The following is an 18566-nucleotide window of genomic DNA, read 5'->3' on the forward strand; positions in this document are numbered from 1 at the left end:
AACTGAATCATAATATTGCAGTCCTCAAATTTTGCTTTCCCTTTTCCTCAACTTTTATTTTGTGATCCACACTGCCTAGTAAATGACTTGTTGGATTTCTCTCCTCCTCCGATTTAATATGGGCTTCCAAATAATTTGTTCATTGTATCTCTGCAGATGTATTGCTAAAGAGAGCTAAGCCTAGAACACAATGGGTGATATACATGCATCTTTTATAGCATAAATCACTAGATTAGATACTTCATTGATATGGTTTTGAAAGTTGCCAATTTCAAGTTTTGCCAACCACCGAAGGAAACGGAACCTTGGGCGACTTGCTTTAAATCAAACAAGTCAAACATGATCAAGCTCAAAATTAGACTAAAAATTGGATTCGGAGTTACAGTCTACAACACTGACAATTAAAGAAGACGTTATAAATTCACACTCTTTATGGAAACAGTCCATGAGCTACCAGAAAGAAAATTCAGGTCATTTTATTTAATGTTCTATGTCTATCTGCTCAAAACATAGCCAATTATCTTAACGGAGTAACAAAATTGAAGAGGAAACATCCAAGACATGTATAAAATGTAAGAAATGGCTGAATAAGAAGCTGATCTTCTCTACCGACTTCATATGTTTGCCAACACAAATCCAGGGTTGCAGAAGATTAAACGGAAGCTCAAGAAAGTTCGCCACAGCAAGCTGATTCTTTTTGGCCGACCAAATTCACGGGCAAGCGCGTCACAATTTCATGAAGCATGTCACCTATAGAACAACGGTTCAGCAAGTACTCAAAGGAAACTATATATATTGGAATTGAGTTAATTGACAGATAATGTGAGTTGCGTGTACGTACATCAGACAAAGCTCCGGTTAGATTCCAAATTGACTTTCACCTGTAATTCATCATTATTAGACTGGTTCTCTTCTTCACCCAAACTTGCATCGGATCCTGCTGAAGATTCAGCGGATTCAACTATCTCAGACACCATCTTCTCATGTTTTTCTTTTAATTCCGGGGAACTTATAGCCCCCACGATGGCTTGCCTGAGTTCAGCCTCCAAAGCCTCGATCTTACTTTTTGAGTCTGGATCTTGTGAGTTTCCAGCTTTTGCCACTTCTGCCTTTAGCAGTTCAATCCTGTCTTTCAAACCTGATGAATTGACAACGTCATCTATGATCATGTTAACTTCTTCATTGAATGCTTTTATTTTTGCCTTGGCTTCTGGGACAGCAGGTGGGTTCACTTGCAAACCCATGGATCCAAGAACAGCCTTAAATTCGGTGTCCAACTCTTCTTTCAATTGCAAAACCTTTGCTTTTAGCTCCTGGTTTGAACCAATATCCGACAATCCTGACTCTGAAATTTCAGCTTTCAGCGTCTCTATCTTCTGTTTCATATCAGGCTGATCCACGAGTTCCCTGAATTTTTTATTCATTTCCAGTCTCGTTTCTTCTTTGTCTGTTCTACTTTTTGAGGGATTCAAAGCTTTGGATAACTCTTTCATCATATCAAGCTTATATTTCAAGCTGGAGTAATTAGGAGCTGAAGGAATCTTTTTGTCAAACTCATCCTTAAGCAGTTCAATCTTTTCTTTCAATGCGGGATGGGCAAGCTGGTCCTGTACATTCCTCGCTTTTGCAATTTCTTCTCGCACCATCAAAATTTTGTCCTCCATACCTACAGCTTTTGCAGCCTCATCATACTCGTAATCAATCTCTCTTTTCAATTTCTCTACCATCTCTTTCAATCCTGTCTCGGGAATCTCTGAGGGTGATTTACTGGCTTCCAAGATCCGTAGTTTCAGTTTTTCTACCTCGTCCCTCAATTCCGATTCTGAGGTCTTGCTTATCTGTACTATGGGTTCTTCTTTCTTTTTCATATTGACCTTCCTTTTGGGATCTATTGGAATCCCTTCCTGGAATCCGCCAAGTTTCCGGAATTTTTGAGCCCTGTGTTTTAGTAGTGTTTCTGTATCCATCTTTACAAGTTCCTGTATGCACCAGAAACATCTTAGTCTCCTGATGAATATCCGTTCAAACACTAATTGTAATGTAGGAGGAAGAATGTGCCACTTACTTCCATGGATTCAACAATTGCAGTTTTTAACTGTTGTGAGGTCCAGTAAGGATCTGCATGTGCACCACCAAGAGGTTCCTACAACGAGCCACAAATAATTATCATTTGATAGTAAGGTGGTAGAAATGGAAATCATACCAGTGCCAATATTTGAAAGCTGAAGCACAGGATTAAGGTATATGATGAACAATCTAAGATGGAACAATATTTAATATCATGAAGCTGCCACAAAGTTTTTAACATAATTTTCCAACTAGAACCTCATGTTAAAACAAAATAAACTGTACCATTTTTTTTTTTGAAAAAGAAAATGTTTTCAGTATACAAAAATGAGACAAATGATTTTAGAGACATTGAATAGTGGGACAAGAAGGCATGAAAGTAGAAAATAATATACTGACACAAGTAATAGAACACGTGAAGAAGTTATTACTGGGATGACACCATCAGCAATTTCTAACTTCATCAGCTCTTTAGATGTTATCTTCAGCTTTTCAGCAGCCTGAAAAGGGAAAAAAGGAACAAGTCAAAACTATCACAGGTTATGACCGGTAAAACAGATACATTCTTAAATCACCTTTGGTGAAGCTTTGGCAGTCTTCCACAAGATTGCTGCGCATGCTTCAGGGCTGTCACATAAAGGGAAAGGAAAATCAAAATAGCAACCAAATTTACATACACTGATAAGAGTTTTTTAAGAAAGAAGTGGAAACCCATCTGAATGGGCGACTGCGTGCTATTTGCATATAATGTTTCAGCAACACAAAAAGCTTTATTGCATGAACTCCTCTAAGTGAAATTATCTCAATCCTCAGCAAATGGGAAGCTTAATATTGAATTTTCAGGTTTCACTTTTAATTCAACGGAGTATCAAGTCTTATAAGTTGAACATAATTTGTTAATCTCTACGTTTATGCATAATGCACTCAAATAGCATTGCCTGAAACTGCTAAGTTTCCAAGAACTGTTTAGCTTATTATGTTTCACTATTGTTTCTTAATAACAATAAAGCACTTCAAAAACTATGAAACCAAAATCGCACTGCTCAAGAGAATCATTTACTCTTAAAATTTCCAAAGTAAACCAGTTGTAGCCATGACGAAAGCCAAAGATGGTAAGAGTAACGGAGGATATAGACGATAAAGTATGCACTGGAACCAATAACTCAGGTATAAAATAACCCCTCAAAGCAGCAGCCATCACACAATTCGGTAATTAAATTATACATCGGTGTCACTGAGCAGGTATCTAGAGTGTGGAAGAAAAACGAAGACAAATCCAAACAAGCATCTTAAGGCACATAGTAGTTAAACAAAACGATGATAGAGATGCACCTGGCAACATAAAAGACAGCGTTTTCAAGCATTAACAACTTGTTAGCACAACCAATTGCCAGTGCTCCACCAGAGCCTCCTTCTCCAAGCACAATTGAAACAATTGGAACTTTGAGACCAAACATAGTCCTCAAGTTCTGAGCTATAGCTTCACCCTTCACGTGAAAAAATAAAGGGAAAAAACAGTCAACATAAACCCTTTACACTTGGCACACACGATTCAGCAATAAGGACTTCACTTGATGGAATGCTATACAGTACTTGGCCTAATTCCTCAGATTTAAGATCAGCATATGCCCCAGGAGTGTCAATGAAAGTGACAATTGGAAATCCATGGTGATCCGCATAGTACATCATGCGCAGAGCCTTCCGGTAACTGTTGAAATCAGAATGTCACAGTCAGCGCTAGATAAAACAGAAATATGCCCACTAAAACTTCCATGATCTGTGGAAATGTGAAATTTTCCATGTCACTGTACCAGAGTCAAACAGATACTATTAACCAAGAAAGAAAGGGCATTGATTGCTTTTTTCTTTTTCATTTTTCCACCAATGTTAAGATCATGTAGAAATATAGAATGTAAGAATTCTTTCTTAAATGCATACCCATGAGGAGTAGGCATCCCAAAGTTCCGCTGTATATTCTCTTTTGTATTCCGGCCCTTCTGATGGCCCATGAACATGTAGCTTCTTCCATTTATTGTACCAAGTCCTGTGACGACAGCGGGATCATCATATCCAGCTCGATCTCCATGGAGCTCCACAAACTGCACATATGTAAAAGTACAGGCCAATTCAGATACAGGAAAAAATTTCTTCCTTATTAAATCTACAATTCATCGTTTTCTTATACTTCTACTGGATGTTATTAATTCTCAAGATAAAGCAGACAATAAACCCTATGTTTAAAATAAGTTGCAGGTGGAGAGACCTTGTCAGTAATATTGAATATGTGATCAAGAAATGTTGGCCTGTTGGGATGTCGTGCAATATTCACACGTTGTATGGGAGTCAAATGAGTGTACAGATCTTTTAGAGCCTGCAAATTGACATGGATTAAGTGAAAATACCAAAACAGTTTGAAATAGAGATAAGATCATAAATTTTGCCTCTCAAGTCTTAAGTAGAAGGTCATTATATGATAACAGTTGTAGCAGGAATTGCATTTGCAATGGAATCGAAAGAGGAAGTGTGGTGAAATGGAATTGAAATTATAAGCATGTTTATTGGCTAAACCTGTTGATACTTGTTCTCCAGAGAGATAATTTGATCGCTGAAGTCCAGACCAGTTTCATTCGCCATCTTTTGCACCTGCATAAGAAAATCAATAGGATCGAAGCAAGCCATGAAATTTTCTACATAAAGGAGTTCATTTCATAAATGTGCGCTAAGATCTTATAAAATTCATACATCAATTATTTTTTTCTGCAGATCCACGAGAGGTTTCTCGAAGTCCAATGTCACTGGCTTTGGTTTCTCTTTCAAAGGCTTGAAAGGTGAGAGATGGCTTAGGATTCCGCCCTTCACATTTGGGTCAGGATCTTCTGGCCATGGATATTCATGCTTTTTCACTTTCCTGAGCTTTGCAGATACAGTGAAACCTCTCCTTTTTGCTCCTAGTTGCACCCTTCCAAGTGCTTTTAGGGGAACGCCAAAAACTCCATTACTTGAGCTCCTAAGAAGATCCAAAGCAGTAGGTTTGGAAGCTGAATTCCCATTGAATGCCACCGGAGATGGGGTCATGGAAGCCATCGTCCCACTTGAAGGACCAGATCAGTTGGGACAGTGAATACCTTTAAAGGGCGAAAGAGGGGAAAAAACATTCATTTCAAAAAGAAAAGTACCAAAAACGTAAAATACTAAAACCAAGAGAAAAATAAACAAAATATTCTCTTTAAGAAATTGAGAATCCAATTCATAAGTGCACACTGTCATTCAAACCTTATTCACAAATGTCGTTTGAGAAATGTCCAGATAAAAGAAGGGGTACTACGAAACTATCAGCGACGGCTAGGCTAGTGAGGAACCTAATATGCATCAAGAGCACTCAAATTCTTACTTCAGTTTCTTTTCTGATTGCTCAGTTATTATGACAGCGCAATAAGGGGAAAGAGAGTATGAAGGTACGTGATTTTACCGTTCAGTGAACGGTGACATTTATTTAACATGCAGCTACTATATGCATAAATTTAAGGAGCATAGAAAAGGAAAAAATTCAACAAAACGGGGAAAAATCGAAAATAAAAGTATTCAAGCTCCAAGAAAACGGGAAACCCCAAAAAATATATACAATTTTGTAAAATGCTGCCACAGATTCATACCCACAACGAAACAATATAGCAATTACATAAACAAAAGAAGAGACTTCAGCACAAGTTATCCCGAGCTAAAAACAGTTATTCAAAGCAAAAAAAAGCAAATAACACAGCATCCAGCATCCAAGCACCAAAATCGGAGAAAGTTCGGCCAAAAACTGAAAGAAAACACACCTGATATATCAAATGCAGCAGCGAACGAAATCGTATCCGATTATAGTTGAACAAAAACAAGGAGATCTGAGAAACCGATGGAATGGAATCAAATTGGAGAAGAAATCGAAAGATCGCGGAGCTACATAGGAGAGATCGTCAGGGATGGCGAGGCCGGTTTGTGATTACTGAGACAGAATGGGGAATTTATATGAATTTCGATGGTTCCAATGCTGAATTAATAATAATAAATAAATAAATAAATAAATAAAAAACAGCTAGCTCGAATGTGCTTCGGCTTTGTCGATAATGAAGGCCAACGTTTTTCGGTAGGGCCGTTGAAAGCCCCGCACAAACACAGCAACCTCAACTACTAAACTCACTACTCGTCTTGCTCAGTTGTCCGACTCACACTTAATAAATTCATATTTATCCAAATTTTTTATTTATTAAAAAATATTTCTTGAAAAAAAAATTGATTTTAATATTTTAAATCGTATAATAATATAATAATTGAAAGGAGGATCCGGGATTTGAGAACCCGGTCCATGTAATTAAAAATGGGAGACGGCCGGTGAGTAGCTGGAGTTACTGTGTGGATCATCGAAGATGCATTTCGTCGAACTCTCGTGGTTGTGGTTGAATGGCGGAAAGTTCCTCCAATGGTAAGCTCCCAGTTGTTCTCTGTATGTATCATGCATTTCCTATCTCAGTCGCATCTAACAATTTTGGGGTTCTACCGGGCAGATGACATTCTCCAGCAACTCAAGCTCGGAATCATCGACTTCGAAATCTCTTCTTCTCCTGTTCCTTCAGTTTCCACTCACTTCCCTCGAAGCTCGAGACCATTCGGGCCTTTCACTGACGCCAAGCCTCGACTCTTTGCCAGGATTGGAAACTTAGCGTAAATGAGTTGTTCTTTTGATAAGGCTCTTGGGTTTTTTTCACCCCCCAAGTGATCAAGTTTGACGTGGTGCTGGATAATCTTTGGTTCGTTTGTTTGGTCAGTGGTTCGTGCTCGCCGCCGTTGAAGAAAGTGGAGCGTTATTCTGTTCGGAGAGTAGCTGGGGATGGAGGCTGCCTGTTTCGTGCCCTGGTATGAGTGAAGTGTCTGTGTTCTCGGAGTCTGATTGTTTTGAAATTGAGACTTTCTGTACAACTCGTGGCATGCGTTGCTAGCTGCCCGGCCCCGAATCACTGTTAATGTTCATTTGTAGCTACGGAGAATGCTTTTTGGAATTTGTGGTATATACAATCAAATGTTGTTCAATGCTGGGGTCATTGCCGAAAGTTCTGTTTCAATAAAGCATGCTTCAATTTGTCAGCCATTATTTGGGTTTCACCATGCTTTTTATTTTTCATTTTGTGGCTTTACGTTTGTTGAATGAGCTCAGGTAAAAGAAATGGCTCTCAACAAAGGTGTGCCACTTAGCTCCCGAGAAGAGAGGGAAAATGCAGGTCTGTGTATGAATGCTGAAGTTCTTTTTTAAAAGAAATGTCATTTTATTCATTCTCGAGTTATAGATTGTGATTAAGAAGCTTGAAGGCGGCCATCCGAAATCTAAACGTGTCTGTTGTCTTTTTATTGTGTCGTGGTTGTGATTTTTGCATTATTGTACTGTCGGTGGTGTCCTCCATTTCACAGCAAATGCTTGATGTTAATTCAGGGATCAAATGCAATTCTTCAGGTTTTGCATATATGCTGATGAAACCATTACAATGTCTTGTTTCATTTATTTGTATAAGCTTTTGGCAATCATCTAATCAAAGCTCTCAATGGGTGGCAGATGATTTACGGATGGCTGTCGGAGAGATCATCTGTGTCAATGGCAACGAACGGCATCAATATGAAGAGGCGTTGATTGCAATAACTGTTGAGGAACCTTTGAGACGGTGAGCCCTTCAATTTGGTTGACATAAAATTTTTGCTTTCTGTTGGACTTAACTTTTCCAAGTTATGGTCTTCTTCTTGTTCAGTTTAATTCAACTCAAATGATATTGTGTGCCATTGCAGCTACTGCCAACGTATTAGGAGGCCTGATTTTTGGGGTGGAGAGGCAGAACTTTAGGTGAGTTCATTACTTTATTGTTTTTCCCTCTCTTGCTAAGTTGATGATACTTGGACATTTCTAAGGGTCCTCGGACACTCTTGAGTTCCCTCTTATTCTTTCTTTTGTTGGAGTTATAAGTTAACTGAACTTGAAAGCTTATACTGAATTGTCAAACCAACTGAATTTGGATTTTCTGAGATGATGAAAACATAGATGGAATGCGTGCCTGATGGAAAATATGTAATGTGAGCATTATTGTTTATCCCCAAGAGACGAAAAACAGGATGAAATATGATGCGTAATTTCTTATTTGTCTGAAATGCATGCCACCACAACTCATTTGCTAAATTTTCATCATGTAGAAGTGGATATATATTATATCATGTATTTTGCTAACAGAAAACAAAAAAAATAAACTAAACTGTATATACGACAAACATAGAGACAAAGGAAACAGAAAAAGGAAACTAACAGATACGGAAGGATGAAGGTACTAAAGCCCAAGAACAGCAATCAAATAATTTGATGACTGATAAAATGGGTGGAATGATTCTCAGGCTGTGATATGCCTCATCCACGTTTCTTGTGCTATGTCATTCCTTCTATCGTACTGCGTATATACTTGCCATGCATCTCATATTAAGACAATAAACAAACCATAAAATCGAGATTTGAATTTGTATGAAGGTTCTAGTCGGTACATAACTTTTAGTTTTGGGGTTTGATGTGTGAATTTTGCGTTACATCTCAATCTTCATTCTCTTTTACAATCCTATTATACCATCAGAGTTGTATGATAAAACTTCACTTTCTCTTTTCAAATGGTATAATCTGTGAATTACAAATAGCCTATCATTGAAATTTCAACTACTGTTTTGTTTCTTTAACAATCCCCTCAAATAATTTGAGACAGACCTGCACCACCTCTACCCCATTTGCATCTATCTGAAGAAATGGTAAATGAGGCAGCAACTTTCATTCGTGACCTTGCAAATGTGGTGCTTTCAGCATCTGAAGATATCGCCCTAGGACGGGACTCGAGAATATTCATCAAAGTTGGTCTTTGTCTGTTTATAATCTCCGTGGTTTGGGGGTCTAATCGATTTCCTTACATTGGGTTACACGAGTAAGACCAAAAGAAGTCATTATATGTTTCGTCGGAATTTCTTGATTCATTAGCCTTAATTCTTGTTGTATTGTGGGCAGGCCGTATTCTTGTTCTTAAGTTCCAGCACTTTATGAAAGATATGAAAGACATAGAGTCGCGTGCACTAGTTGGATACAGGAAACTGCTGGAGTTGTATATAAGATTTAAGGAAGAATACATTGCCAAGATTCATAAATGGATTCTGGAAAAGAAGAAATTGAGTTGATGGCTCATAGTTTAAACTATTTTTTGACCCTTTTTTTTTGGTTTTGCCTTTTGTTTTTCCGCATACTATCTCATTTTACTTTTGTTTCTATTGATTTTGTTTGGCTTAACATTTCTTTTATTTACTCCATTTTGGATTGCTAAACTTCCAACACTTAAAAGAAGATCGACTCTCTGTTTTCAAACTAAGAATAAAGAATAACTGAGTGAACATTGCGTCATTTATCTGGAATGGTGCTATCTAAACTAAATTCCAGCATGTCAGCGGCATAACATCTACATGGCAAATGCTGAGGACACCTAGTGGAGCATTCACCGTGGGTCTAACCAAATTAGGTGCGGGCATTGCCTCAGCCTATCTGGATTATCTATAACATAACTCAATTCAGACAAACTTCAGCTAAAATTCATAATTCAGAACTTTCAATTTAATGCCTTGGAAAACAATATTTTTAGAAACGCTTCTTTCTTTTCAATAAAAGTAAAACATTTGAAAGTATTTTAAAGAAAATGTTTCCAAACTGGGTCAGGTTTCGAGCCCACTACATTTTCTCGTGTCAATCGTTTCCTAAAAAAATACGAGGAAAAAGGAGAAAATGATTCTTATAAGGGATGTTACATATTTTCCAGTTCATCAATATTTCCAAGTTTTCACCATAGAAATATTACATGGAGCATAATTTTTCAAAAATACTTAAATGACACCAAAGCCAAACACAACTGATCCAAAACACTCGAAATTTCACTCCTTTGTTTTACACGTCATCTCAAAACAAACCAAATCATACAACGATTGTGTGTCAAATCAAATTATCAGTTGAAGGAAATTTTAGCAAACCAACTGTGGAAAGAAAAATGCCTAATCCGGGCCACCTCCAAAGTTGTCACGTCCCTCAGTCTGCCAACCAAAGCCTGGTGGCGCATCACGGTTTCCATCATTAGGGTATGACCACCCTTGTTTTAGTTGAGATAAGTGGGAAGAAAGTAGAGGAGATGGAAGTGGTGGTGGAAGTGGCAAGGTTTGGGGCCTCCGTTCCATAGTTTTATTGGCCGCAGCCACATTCTGTCCATAATCACCCTGATAGAATCCTCGTCCTTGAGGATCAGACACGTTCACGAAGCCATCTGTAGCTCCTTGGGCAACAAGAGGAGAATCCAAAGGGCCAGAAACCATTCCCATATTCCATGGCTGGGGATAGTTTTGTGCAAAATTCATGGGTCCAGCAGGACCAGGTGGGAAACCTAACAATGTAACTTGATCTGATCCAGCTTCAGGCATGGCACCTGGCCTCACCCCATCATATGGAGCACCAAAGAACTGCTGCATTCCATCAGATACATAAGGAGAATAGCCAAATTGTGGGGCAGGTAAGACTGGGTTTTGATTGGTTGCTGCTGCAAAAATTAGGTGGATAGAAATTATAGTTGATAAGGATAAAACCTTTTTGTTTCCAATATATCAACTGACCTGAATCTTGCCTCAGACCGCCCTGCAGATCAATGGTTTGTTGAGGAAAATGGATCTGGGAGGCAGCTCTGTCAAAAACTTGGGATTGATTATTATCATGCTGTTGCTCTGACGGGTGATTTGGGACTTTTCCAGGAAAATGTGGCGATGACATTGGATGCATATTAGGTCTTAGAGGTGGTGGATCTCTGGATTGGGGTCGTTGGCTTTTGTCCTCGTGGTCATGAGCCTGAAGATTTGAACTTGAAGAAAATACTGACCTTAGGGGTGCTTGAACTGTAGAATCTGAGGCCAAAGGTTTTCTGGCACTTGTAGCTTCTGACTCATTTCCTTCCTTTTCCTTGTGTGGATGAAGAAGGTCAGCATGGATTTCATTTATGTGCGACTCAAATTCAGTTTTCTTCAAGAAAGACTTGAGACAATGAGGAGCTGCACAAATGAAGATTCCTTCCATCATTTTAATTGTCTGAATCTTTTGAATGCGTTCATCACAGCTGCATACCAAGGAAAATTATCGCAGTAAACCAAAGTGAACTAAAGTCAAAAGTATGGTCACAAAATAATCATATTCAAGTCCATATTATAGCATCCCTCTCCCACGATCATCAATATCATAAATCTTTTATTGGACAAGTACAAACTCTGGAAGACCATAAGCAAATGGAACAAGACAACATGTCGCATTAGTCTACCAAAATATAAAAAAAAAAGTCATATAAACTTTTCTTACAGGTAACAAAGAGAATCACTCCTAGCGCAGTCCAGACAAAATGCATGTTCACAGGGGCTCTGCCATAACATAAAATTGTTAATTTCTAAAACACAAAGATGGGGAAGATAAAGTTGCAAGCAAATAGATGAAACATAAAAGGTGTAAATCAAATGGCTTCAATGAGAAAAAAAACCCTGGAATGAAAGGACAAGCATAAAAATCCATACTGGGAATAAAAATGCCGAAACACTATGGCCCATGCAACAAGCATGCATTGTAATGAGAATAATAAATAGATAACTGTGATCTTCTCTAGAACTAAACCGTGGTACAACTGATGAAAAAATGATCCATCAAATTTATAATCCCCTATAAGATACTTCAGATATGTTGTAGTATTACTTGTAATTGGCTCATTGCAGAACCTCAAGTTAATAATATCAATGAAACAAAAGTTTCCATCACACTTGGGCCAATGGTGACAAGCATGAGACATAACGAATGAGGGAGTGTGAGAGTGATGCAGCAAAAACTTTTCAGATTTCTTTCTTGGTGTAATTTATTGAGACCACAACAATTGAGGGTGAATGCTCAGAGTGATGACAATAACACAGATGTACAGGCATCACATTTGTTGAAGTGGTAAAAAAATATGTATGTGTAACAGAATAATCATTCCACGTCCTTGAGACACATTCTCTTATTGAAAATAGACTACCAAGCAATATAGTTTATCGAGTGAAAAAACAGAGGAGAAAACTGTGAAATTGCAATGCGAGTAAGAACTTCTATGCACTACTTACCAGACGCCCATATATAGCGATAGGGAAATCACATCTGACACAAAAATGAACACGCTCACCAAGCTGGCGGCGAGACCTGCGGCCAACAGTCTTGATGACAGCTGAAGCACTTGCGGAACCAAGGCTCTTGGTTACAGGAAGATCTGCTAAAACAAGATGATCCGGGCATGCAACTCTGATATTGTCAGCTGGGGCGGGTTTCGCACTTCCACCACTTTCACTAGCTGGTTTGGTCAGTCGAATCTGCAGCATCTTTCTGAGCTATTATGTAGCTTTAATTAAAAAAATCATCATTCCTCCATCTTCCTGCAAAAAAGTATTTTCCAGTTTAAGAAACAGAAAGAACGATTGCATTACTACACGTTCGAGCTGCATGTCAGCCTAGGATTAATTCACAATGCATGCACAACATAAGCAAATATGCTGAATCTGACAATAAAGACTTAATATCACACAAGGAATTGGCATAGTTAATAAAAAAAAAAAAATCAACAAGAAACAACACGACAAGTTGACCATACATAAACCTGATCAGTCATAAACACAACATCCTACTAAAATTCTCATAATTTCCTAAATAGAACTCTATTGAGAAGTGAAAAAATATCATGTTCTCATAGCAAGCAGACTGACCGCAAACTACTTCCTAACTGAAAAAAAAAACATGCGAAAACTGCCCATTTTCCAATTTCAAAGAAAATTGTCAGACCATGCCACACTTATCATGGTTCAGTACCCCGGATAGGTAGTATACCAGTATCTCCCTCCCATGGGAAAAAAAGATTACAAAACGTGACACAAACCACGCCATAAAAATCTGATTTTGGAGTTAGACACGAGAAAAACAAAATTCGCAATACAATCCATCGCAGTTGAGTAAACAAAACTTCATGGAGACATCATATTGGTAAAGCTCCAGATTTCCTAATTTCATGGCGAAAATGCAAAAAAAACCAAAAACACAAAGCAGCAAGAATATGATAAATAGAGAATTACGACGTCACAGGAGTTCAAATTCGTGCATCCACGACAACCAGAAACAGAGCCTTGACATAGATTCCAAATCTAGAATCGAATTGTTAATCGCGCTAAAACCCCTGATACGATTAGAGACGGAAGATTTGGTGGTCGGTGACTCGGTTCCGGCTTTCTAACTGGACCAGTTATGGGCTTTGATTCTATAAATAGTTAGGCCTTGAACAAACGAAGACCCCAATCCCACCCAAAACAATTGAAAGCGTTAAAATTATAATAATGTTAAAAAGTAAAAATTTACGGTATTATTAAAATCTGAAATTCATAAAATATATTAAACTATATATTTTATAAAATTTTCTCTACTCAATTGTGTTTTTTCTTCACAAATTGAGAGATCTATTTATAGAATTTTTTTGGAAATAATCCAAAAAAAATTACATCATCACACACTAATTTTTAATATTTACAACTCTTATTTTCAACATTCGATAATTTCAACTCTTATTTTCAACACTCTCCCTTGTGAGGATAATCATGATATATGATCATCGTCTTCATTACGTGTTTTTATAATGTCTCGTTAAAAATCTTATTAGGAAAAACACATTGGAATAAAAATCATAGTAAAGAAAAAGAGTGCAGTCAAGTAAACTCTCACTCATGTTAACACGAACGATTCTTCACAAATTTCGTAGATTGCACATCCCAAAATTATATATATGTAATCATGAGCAAGAATGAAACTTCAAGCACCCTAGAAGATAAAAATATGTCAAATACGGTAAATTATAGTTTATATTTCTACTTCTAGTTTTTTCATTTAATTCTTTATTTTAAACTTGATTTTGGATTTGTGATTTTGTTTTTTAACTTTGTTTCTCCACGTTTCAGATTTCATCCTTGACCCATTTCGTTTTAAGCTAGGTTTTTTGTTTATTTATGCTGTAAATATCAAATTAGTTTTAAATTCATATCCAATAAAATTACCCTGTTTATGTTATGAATGAGAGCATATAGAATTCTCACGCTAATTGTGGCATTCACTTCTAACTTAGTCTAGATTCAAGTTGTGTTACAACATAGAAATAAGAAGCAAATTAGAATTTCAATGTGAAATGTATTTCTAGGCCTTTTGCGTGAGGAATAAGTTACAAATATTTTATAGTAATTTTCCTACTGAAATTGAAAATATTTCAAACAGTAATTTGCACACAAAAATTAAAGATTAAATTTAATTGAATTTGTATATATTTTTTAACAGGAGGATGCGAGAACTTCGAATGAAGTTTCAACTTTGCAAATTCAAGCCCAAACAACGAGTCTAAGTAAGGAGCAAGAGCAAGCTTCAAATATTGATCAATCAGGTGATGTCCCTCCACAGATCAATTCATGTGTCACAGAAGAAGTAGATAAAAACTTCCACAAAAAACCACCTAAAAAAAAGAAAGCACAACCAGTTGATATCGTTACCAAAGAGGGTTCAAATATTAGCTCTGAAATATGACAATCAATGACTTGAAAATGATAGAGCAATCGATCACTTGAAAAGGAAATGCAAGTGGAAAGATAGTATCTTGAATAATGATTACATGCATGTAAGGTGTTGTGCTCATGTTGTTAATTTGATTGTCAAAGAGGGATTGGAAGAGCAAAATGAGACAATAATGAGAATTAGAACTGCTGTTAAATATGTCAGATCTTCTCCAGCAAGGCTAAATGCTTTCAAGAAGTGTGTGGAAAAAGAAAAAATTGATTCTAAGAGCCTTGTTTGTTTAGATGTTGAAACACTGTGGAATTCAACTTATATGATGCTTGAGGCTGCTGAAAAATTTGAAAAGGCTTTTGAAAGGTTTGGGGATGAAGATCAAAAATACATGAACTACTTTGATTGTTATGAATTGAATCAAGATGAGAATACAGAGGAGAAAAAAGGAAAAGGGAAGGTAATTGGTCCTCCAGTGGAGATTGACTGGATTGTTGCAAGAAACTTTGTTAAGTTTCTGAAAATTTTTTATAATGTGACTTTAAAGTTTTCTGGTTCATCATATATCACTTCAAATATTTTTTTTCCGTGAGCTTGCGATTATGCATCTTGGTTTGTCCAATATGATCAATGAGGGAGATTCTCATATGATTTCCATGACAAATCGAATGAAATAAAAGCTTAACAAGTATTGGGGAAGTATTGATAAGGTCAATTGGTTGTAGTTTGTAGCTATTGTTTTGGATCCAATATACAAGTTAAAGTATGTTAATTTTGTCCTCTCAACAATTTATGAGAAAGATGGATGTTTTGATGTGAAAATGGCAGATAAGGTAGAAGAATATGGTGTTCAAGATCAGGTTTCCTTTTATCATTGTATGTTCTACAACTCGAGGGCAAGAAGAATTTGGTCCAGAAAAGTGAAATTTCTGGTGGTGGTTTTTTTCCTTGTTAATATCATTTTCAGGTGGGAAGAGGAATCGAAGCAGCAATAGAACGAGAGCATTTGTTCATTACATCTGAATTAAGAAGGCAAGTCAAGAACTGCAGCTGGACTTTTCTGGTAATTGGATTCTTGGACCGTGTTCAATTTGAGAGTGTTATTCGCTTATGGTTCTGGTCAAGTTTAAATCCGTTTGTTTTTGTCATTCGTTAACAAGCTAAGATTCATTGGCCATTTCTCCAGAGAGATGGAGCGAGCAGGTCCCCCGAAAGATGGGGACGTTTTGGATTTCGACATGGAAGGAGTATGGAAGGAAAAGGAGAAACTTGTCTGAGGACAATCTTGTTTCTAACATTAGAATCAGCAATTTTACTGTGAAAAAACTCTACAAGCTACTGAGTTTTGCCCAGATAAAGCCTTCTGTATCCCAGGTAAAACATGGTTATTCTAGTCCAAGATTCATAGTATTCGGTTGATTGTGATATTCCGATATTAGATGGCAATGCATCCTGGATGGAGGAATGATAAAATATTTGAAGCTTGCGAGAAACATAGCATCCATGCTACGGTAAAATGTCAATCTTTGATTCTTGTTTAGGAAAATAAGAAGGAAGAACTTTGAACGAAGATGATTTTGCAGGCATATTCGCCCCTAGGTTCACAGGGCGGTCGAGATCTACTTCATAATCCAGTCGTAGAATAAATAGCAAGAAAACTAAACAAGAGCCGGCCGGGGACAGGTTCTCTTGAGATGGGCAATCCAGAGAGGGACTAGTACCATTCCCAAATCCAACAATCCTGACAGGATCATGGAGAACTAGCATGTTTGCTGGTGGCAAATACCCGATCGAGACTTCCGAACTCTTAGCAGCATCCCCGATCAGGTGCGGAAATTATTTGCTCATTTTTGAGCTGTTATGTTTTCTCTGCCATGTAGCTGATTAAAAATGCACTCATGGAATGCAGAAGCGATTGCTCGATGGTGGTTCCTTGTTTGTGACCGAGACGAATGGACTGTATAAAAGCACAGCTGATGTTTGGGATCATGAAACTCGAAGAATCACGAAGATTAAAATCACTGAACTGCGCATGCCACTGATCATTCTTATATAAAGTAATTTGAGGAAGAACTACGTTGCATTAGAGTTGCCTTGTTCCAATTATGGAGAATTTTCTATCCCTTATAGCTTATATATGTGAAGTCTCCGTTCTTTTCAAATGTATTAATAAATAGTTACTGCTCAGAGTTTTGTCTGGTTAAGCTTGCACTGGTGTTGCATGGTGTTTTCCGCTACTAACACAACTCAAATCAAACAACCCAGTTCCGATACTAACATACTCAGAATCTCCTCAGTCGTTTCTGGAATCAAATCTCCAGCCTCATTTTGTGTTACGTTTCATGCCACGCAAATATATTTAGTAGAATAATTTCAATAATGTAAAGATTTTCAATTATTAATTATGGGTTAGTTATCCTACACAAAGTCTATTATTTCATTGTTGTCAATGCAACTACTAAACTAACATTGTTTTCAGACTTTAAGCCCTTCCTTTTCTACGATAGAGAGGATCTGGGTTCCAAACTTGAACCTCTGATATCTAGGTTAATTAGGCTTTGGCTTTGCTGGGTTTGACAATAAATCCTTGTGAAATGGTATAAATGTCACACCTCAAAGGTCTGTTTAAGAACATCTACACAATTAACTTATGTAGCAATTACTTCGTATACATCTTTACTTTACGAACATGGTTAATCCAATATGTTGTAACCTTTTACCAATCAATTTAAATACTCCTCACAATCCTTGCATTTTAGGAGAATTTATAAAAATTTATAATTTGTTCGTCATAGTCAACCACTACATACTAAATAGTAAATATTACTTGACTATATATGAGCCCTTGATCTACACTCGAGGCAAAGCCAACTGCAGCTCGACTATCTTGATCTTTATCTGGTAATTGTATCCTTCAACATGTTTGAAATTGAACAAGCATAAAACAGCACAATCATCAATTCCAGCGCAAGGGAATCTGCATCTGCATGGATATCAATCCTTCAAAAGTGTTATCCTCTCTCGTTTCTTTCTATTCTCTCTGTTTTGGACTTATAATGCACCTCTGTCGTTGGTGTTGGTTTTCATTTTATTTACTCATGAGTTTAGACGGTAACTAATCCAAACACTTCCATTTTGTTTACAAAGAATCCATATTCGGTATTCTTTCTCGTTCAGGACCTTTTCACTTTGCTACAAAGAAATTCTTAACTGATGCAAGCAAAATCCAAACTCTCCAACAACAAAAATTCCCACACTAATAAATTATTTTTCTAGTTCACATTTGCAAATTATATCCAAACAAATCCTTATAAAGTACTTGCATAATATTTAACCAAAAACCATAATGTGATTAAATGTAGATGGAATGAATAAGTGATTGCTTAATGGAGTAGCCGTCACCTACAAACACAGAGCACAGTGTTACGGCCAGAAATTTATTAATGAACAGATGCAATTACATAAGCTTGAACTCTATTGAATTAAAATGAACAAACTGCAAGAATTCGACTGACTAATGCAGTCTCTATCTAAACATAAATATGAAGTATTGAATAACATCATTAACATGTATACTGTAGAAGAACTGATAAAATGATTTGATTAACTACACGGTTGTGATTTGGTACGTTGAGTGTTCAGACGGATTAAAGAGAAATGAAGATTGAGAGGGCGAGAGAATGAAAATCCGGGGGAGGGAACATTTTATATAACAACTTCACAATCTGTAAAGAGCGTTGTCTATGAGACCTCACAAGTAGAGGTAGCAGACTAACCGCCAGAACATCGAAGCTGGCAAGTAACGATTCATATAAAATAGTGCATGCGACAG

At 37.1% G+C, this 18566-nt stretch overlaps 3 protein-coding genes and 1 pseudogene across 6 annotated transcripts; 2 read left to right on the forward strand and 2 right to left on the reverse strand.

Moving 5' to 3' along the window:
• Nucleotides 1-342: 342 nt before the first annotated feature.
• On the reverse strand, nt 343-6268 carry LOC140965518 (acetyl-coenzyme A carboxylase carboxyl transferase subunit alpha, chloroplastic-like). The gene is made up of 12 exons (XM_073425577.1): nt 5889-6268; nt 4810-5192; nt 4636-4710; nt 4331-4438; nt 4006-4166; nt 3661-3775; nt 3400-3554; nt 2643-2694; nt 2499-2567; nt 2066-2143; nt 842-1979; nt 343-750 (listed from the first exon to the last, which is right to left on the reverse strand). The coding sequence occupies exons 2-11, from the start codon at nt 5149-5151 to the stop codon at nt 843-845; spliced, it is 2292 nt and encodes a 763-aa protein (XP_073281678.1). The 5' UTR covers nt 5152-5192; nt 5889-6268; the 3' UTR covers nt 343-750; nt 842.
• A 116-nt stretch (nt 6269-6384) lies between these two features.
• Nucleotides 6385-9400, forward strand: LOC140965519 (OVARIAN TUMOR DOMAIN-containing deubiquitinating enzyme 3-like). Its single transcript, XM_073425578.1, has 7 exons — nt 6385-6532; nt 6615-6771; nt 6876-6963; nt 7262-7325; nt 7655-7760; nt 7882-7936; nt 8832-9400. Exons 1-6 carry the CDS (start codon nt 6511-6513, stop codon nt 7934-7936), a joined length of 492 nt encoding a protein of 163 aa, XP_073281679.1. The 5' UTR covers nt 6385-6510; the 3' UTR covers nt 8832-9400.
• A 475-nt stretch (nt 9401-9875) lies between these two features.
• On the reverse strand, nt 9876-13460 carry LOC140965536 (E3 ubiquitin-protein ligase HAKAI homolog). 4 transcript variants are annotated; one of them, XM_073425609.1, is made up of 5 exons: nt 13270-13460; nt 12274-12579; nt 11489-11547; nt 10759-11252; nt 9876-10682 (listed from the first exon to the last, which is right to left on the reverse strand). In XM_073425609.1, the coding sequence occupies exons 2-5, from the start codon at nt 12523-12525 to the stop codon at nt 10150-10152; spliced, it is 1338 nt and encodes a 445-aa protein (XP_073281710.1). In that variant the 5' UTR covers nt 12526-12579; nt 13270-13460; the 3' UTR covers nt 9876-10149. The 4 variants fall into 4 exon arrangements, with proteins under 4 accessions (XP_073281710.1, XP_073281707.1, XP_073281708.1 ...); XM_073425606.1 differs by having other exon boundaries at nt 9876-10685; nt 13270-13459; XM_073425607.1 differs by having other exon boundaries at nt 9876-10685; nt 12274-12545; nt 13270-13437.
• Nucleotides 13461-14840: 1380 nt separating this feature from the next.
• LOC140965522 (aldose reductase-like) lies at nt 14841-16798 on the forward strand (annotated as a pseudogene).
• The last annotated feature ends 1768 nt before the right edge of the window (nt 16799-18566 follow it).

The sequence above is a fragment of the Primulina huaijiensis genome, unplaced genomic scaffold (genome assembly GCF_012295235.1).
Source record: "Primulina huaijiensis isolate GDHJ02 unplaced genomic scaffold, ASM1229523v2 scaffold10763, whole genome shotgun sequence".
In the NCBI taxonomy this organism is placed as follows: domain Eukaryota; kingdom Viridiplantae; phylum Streptophyta; class Magnoliopsida; order Lamiales; family Gesneriaceae; genus Primulina; species Primulina huaijiensis.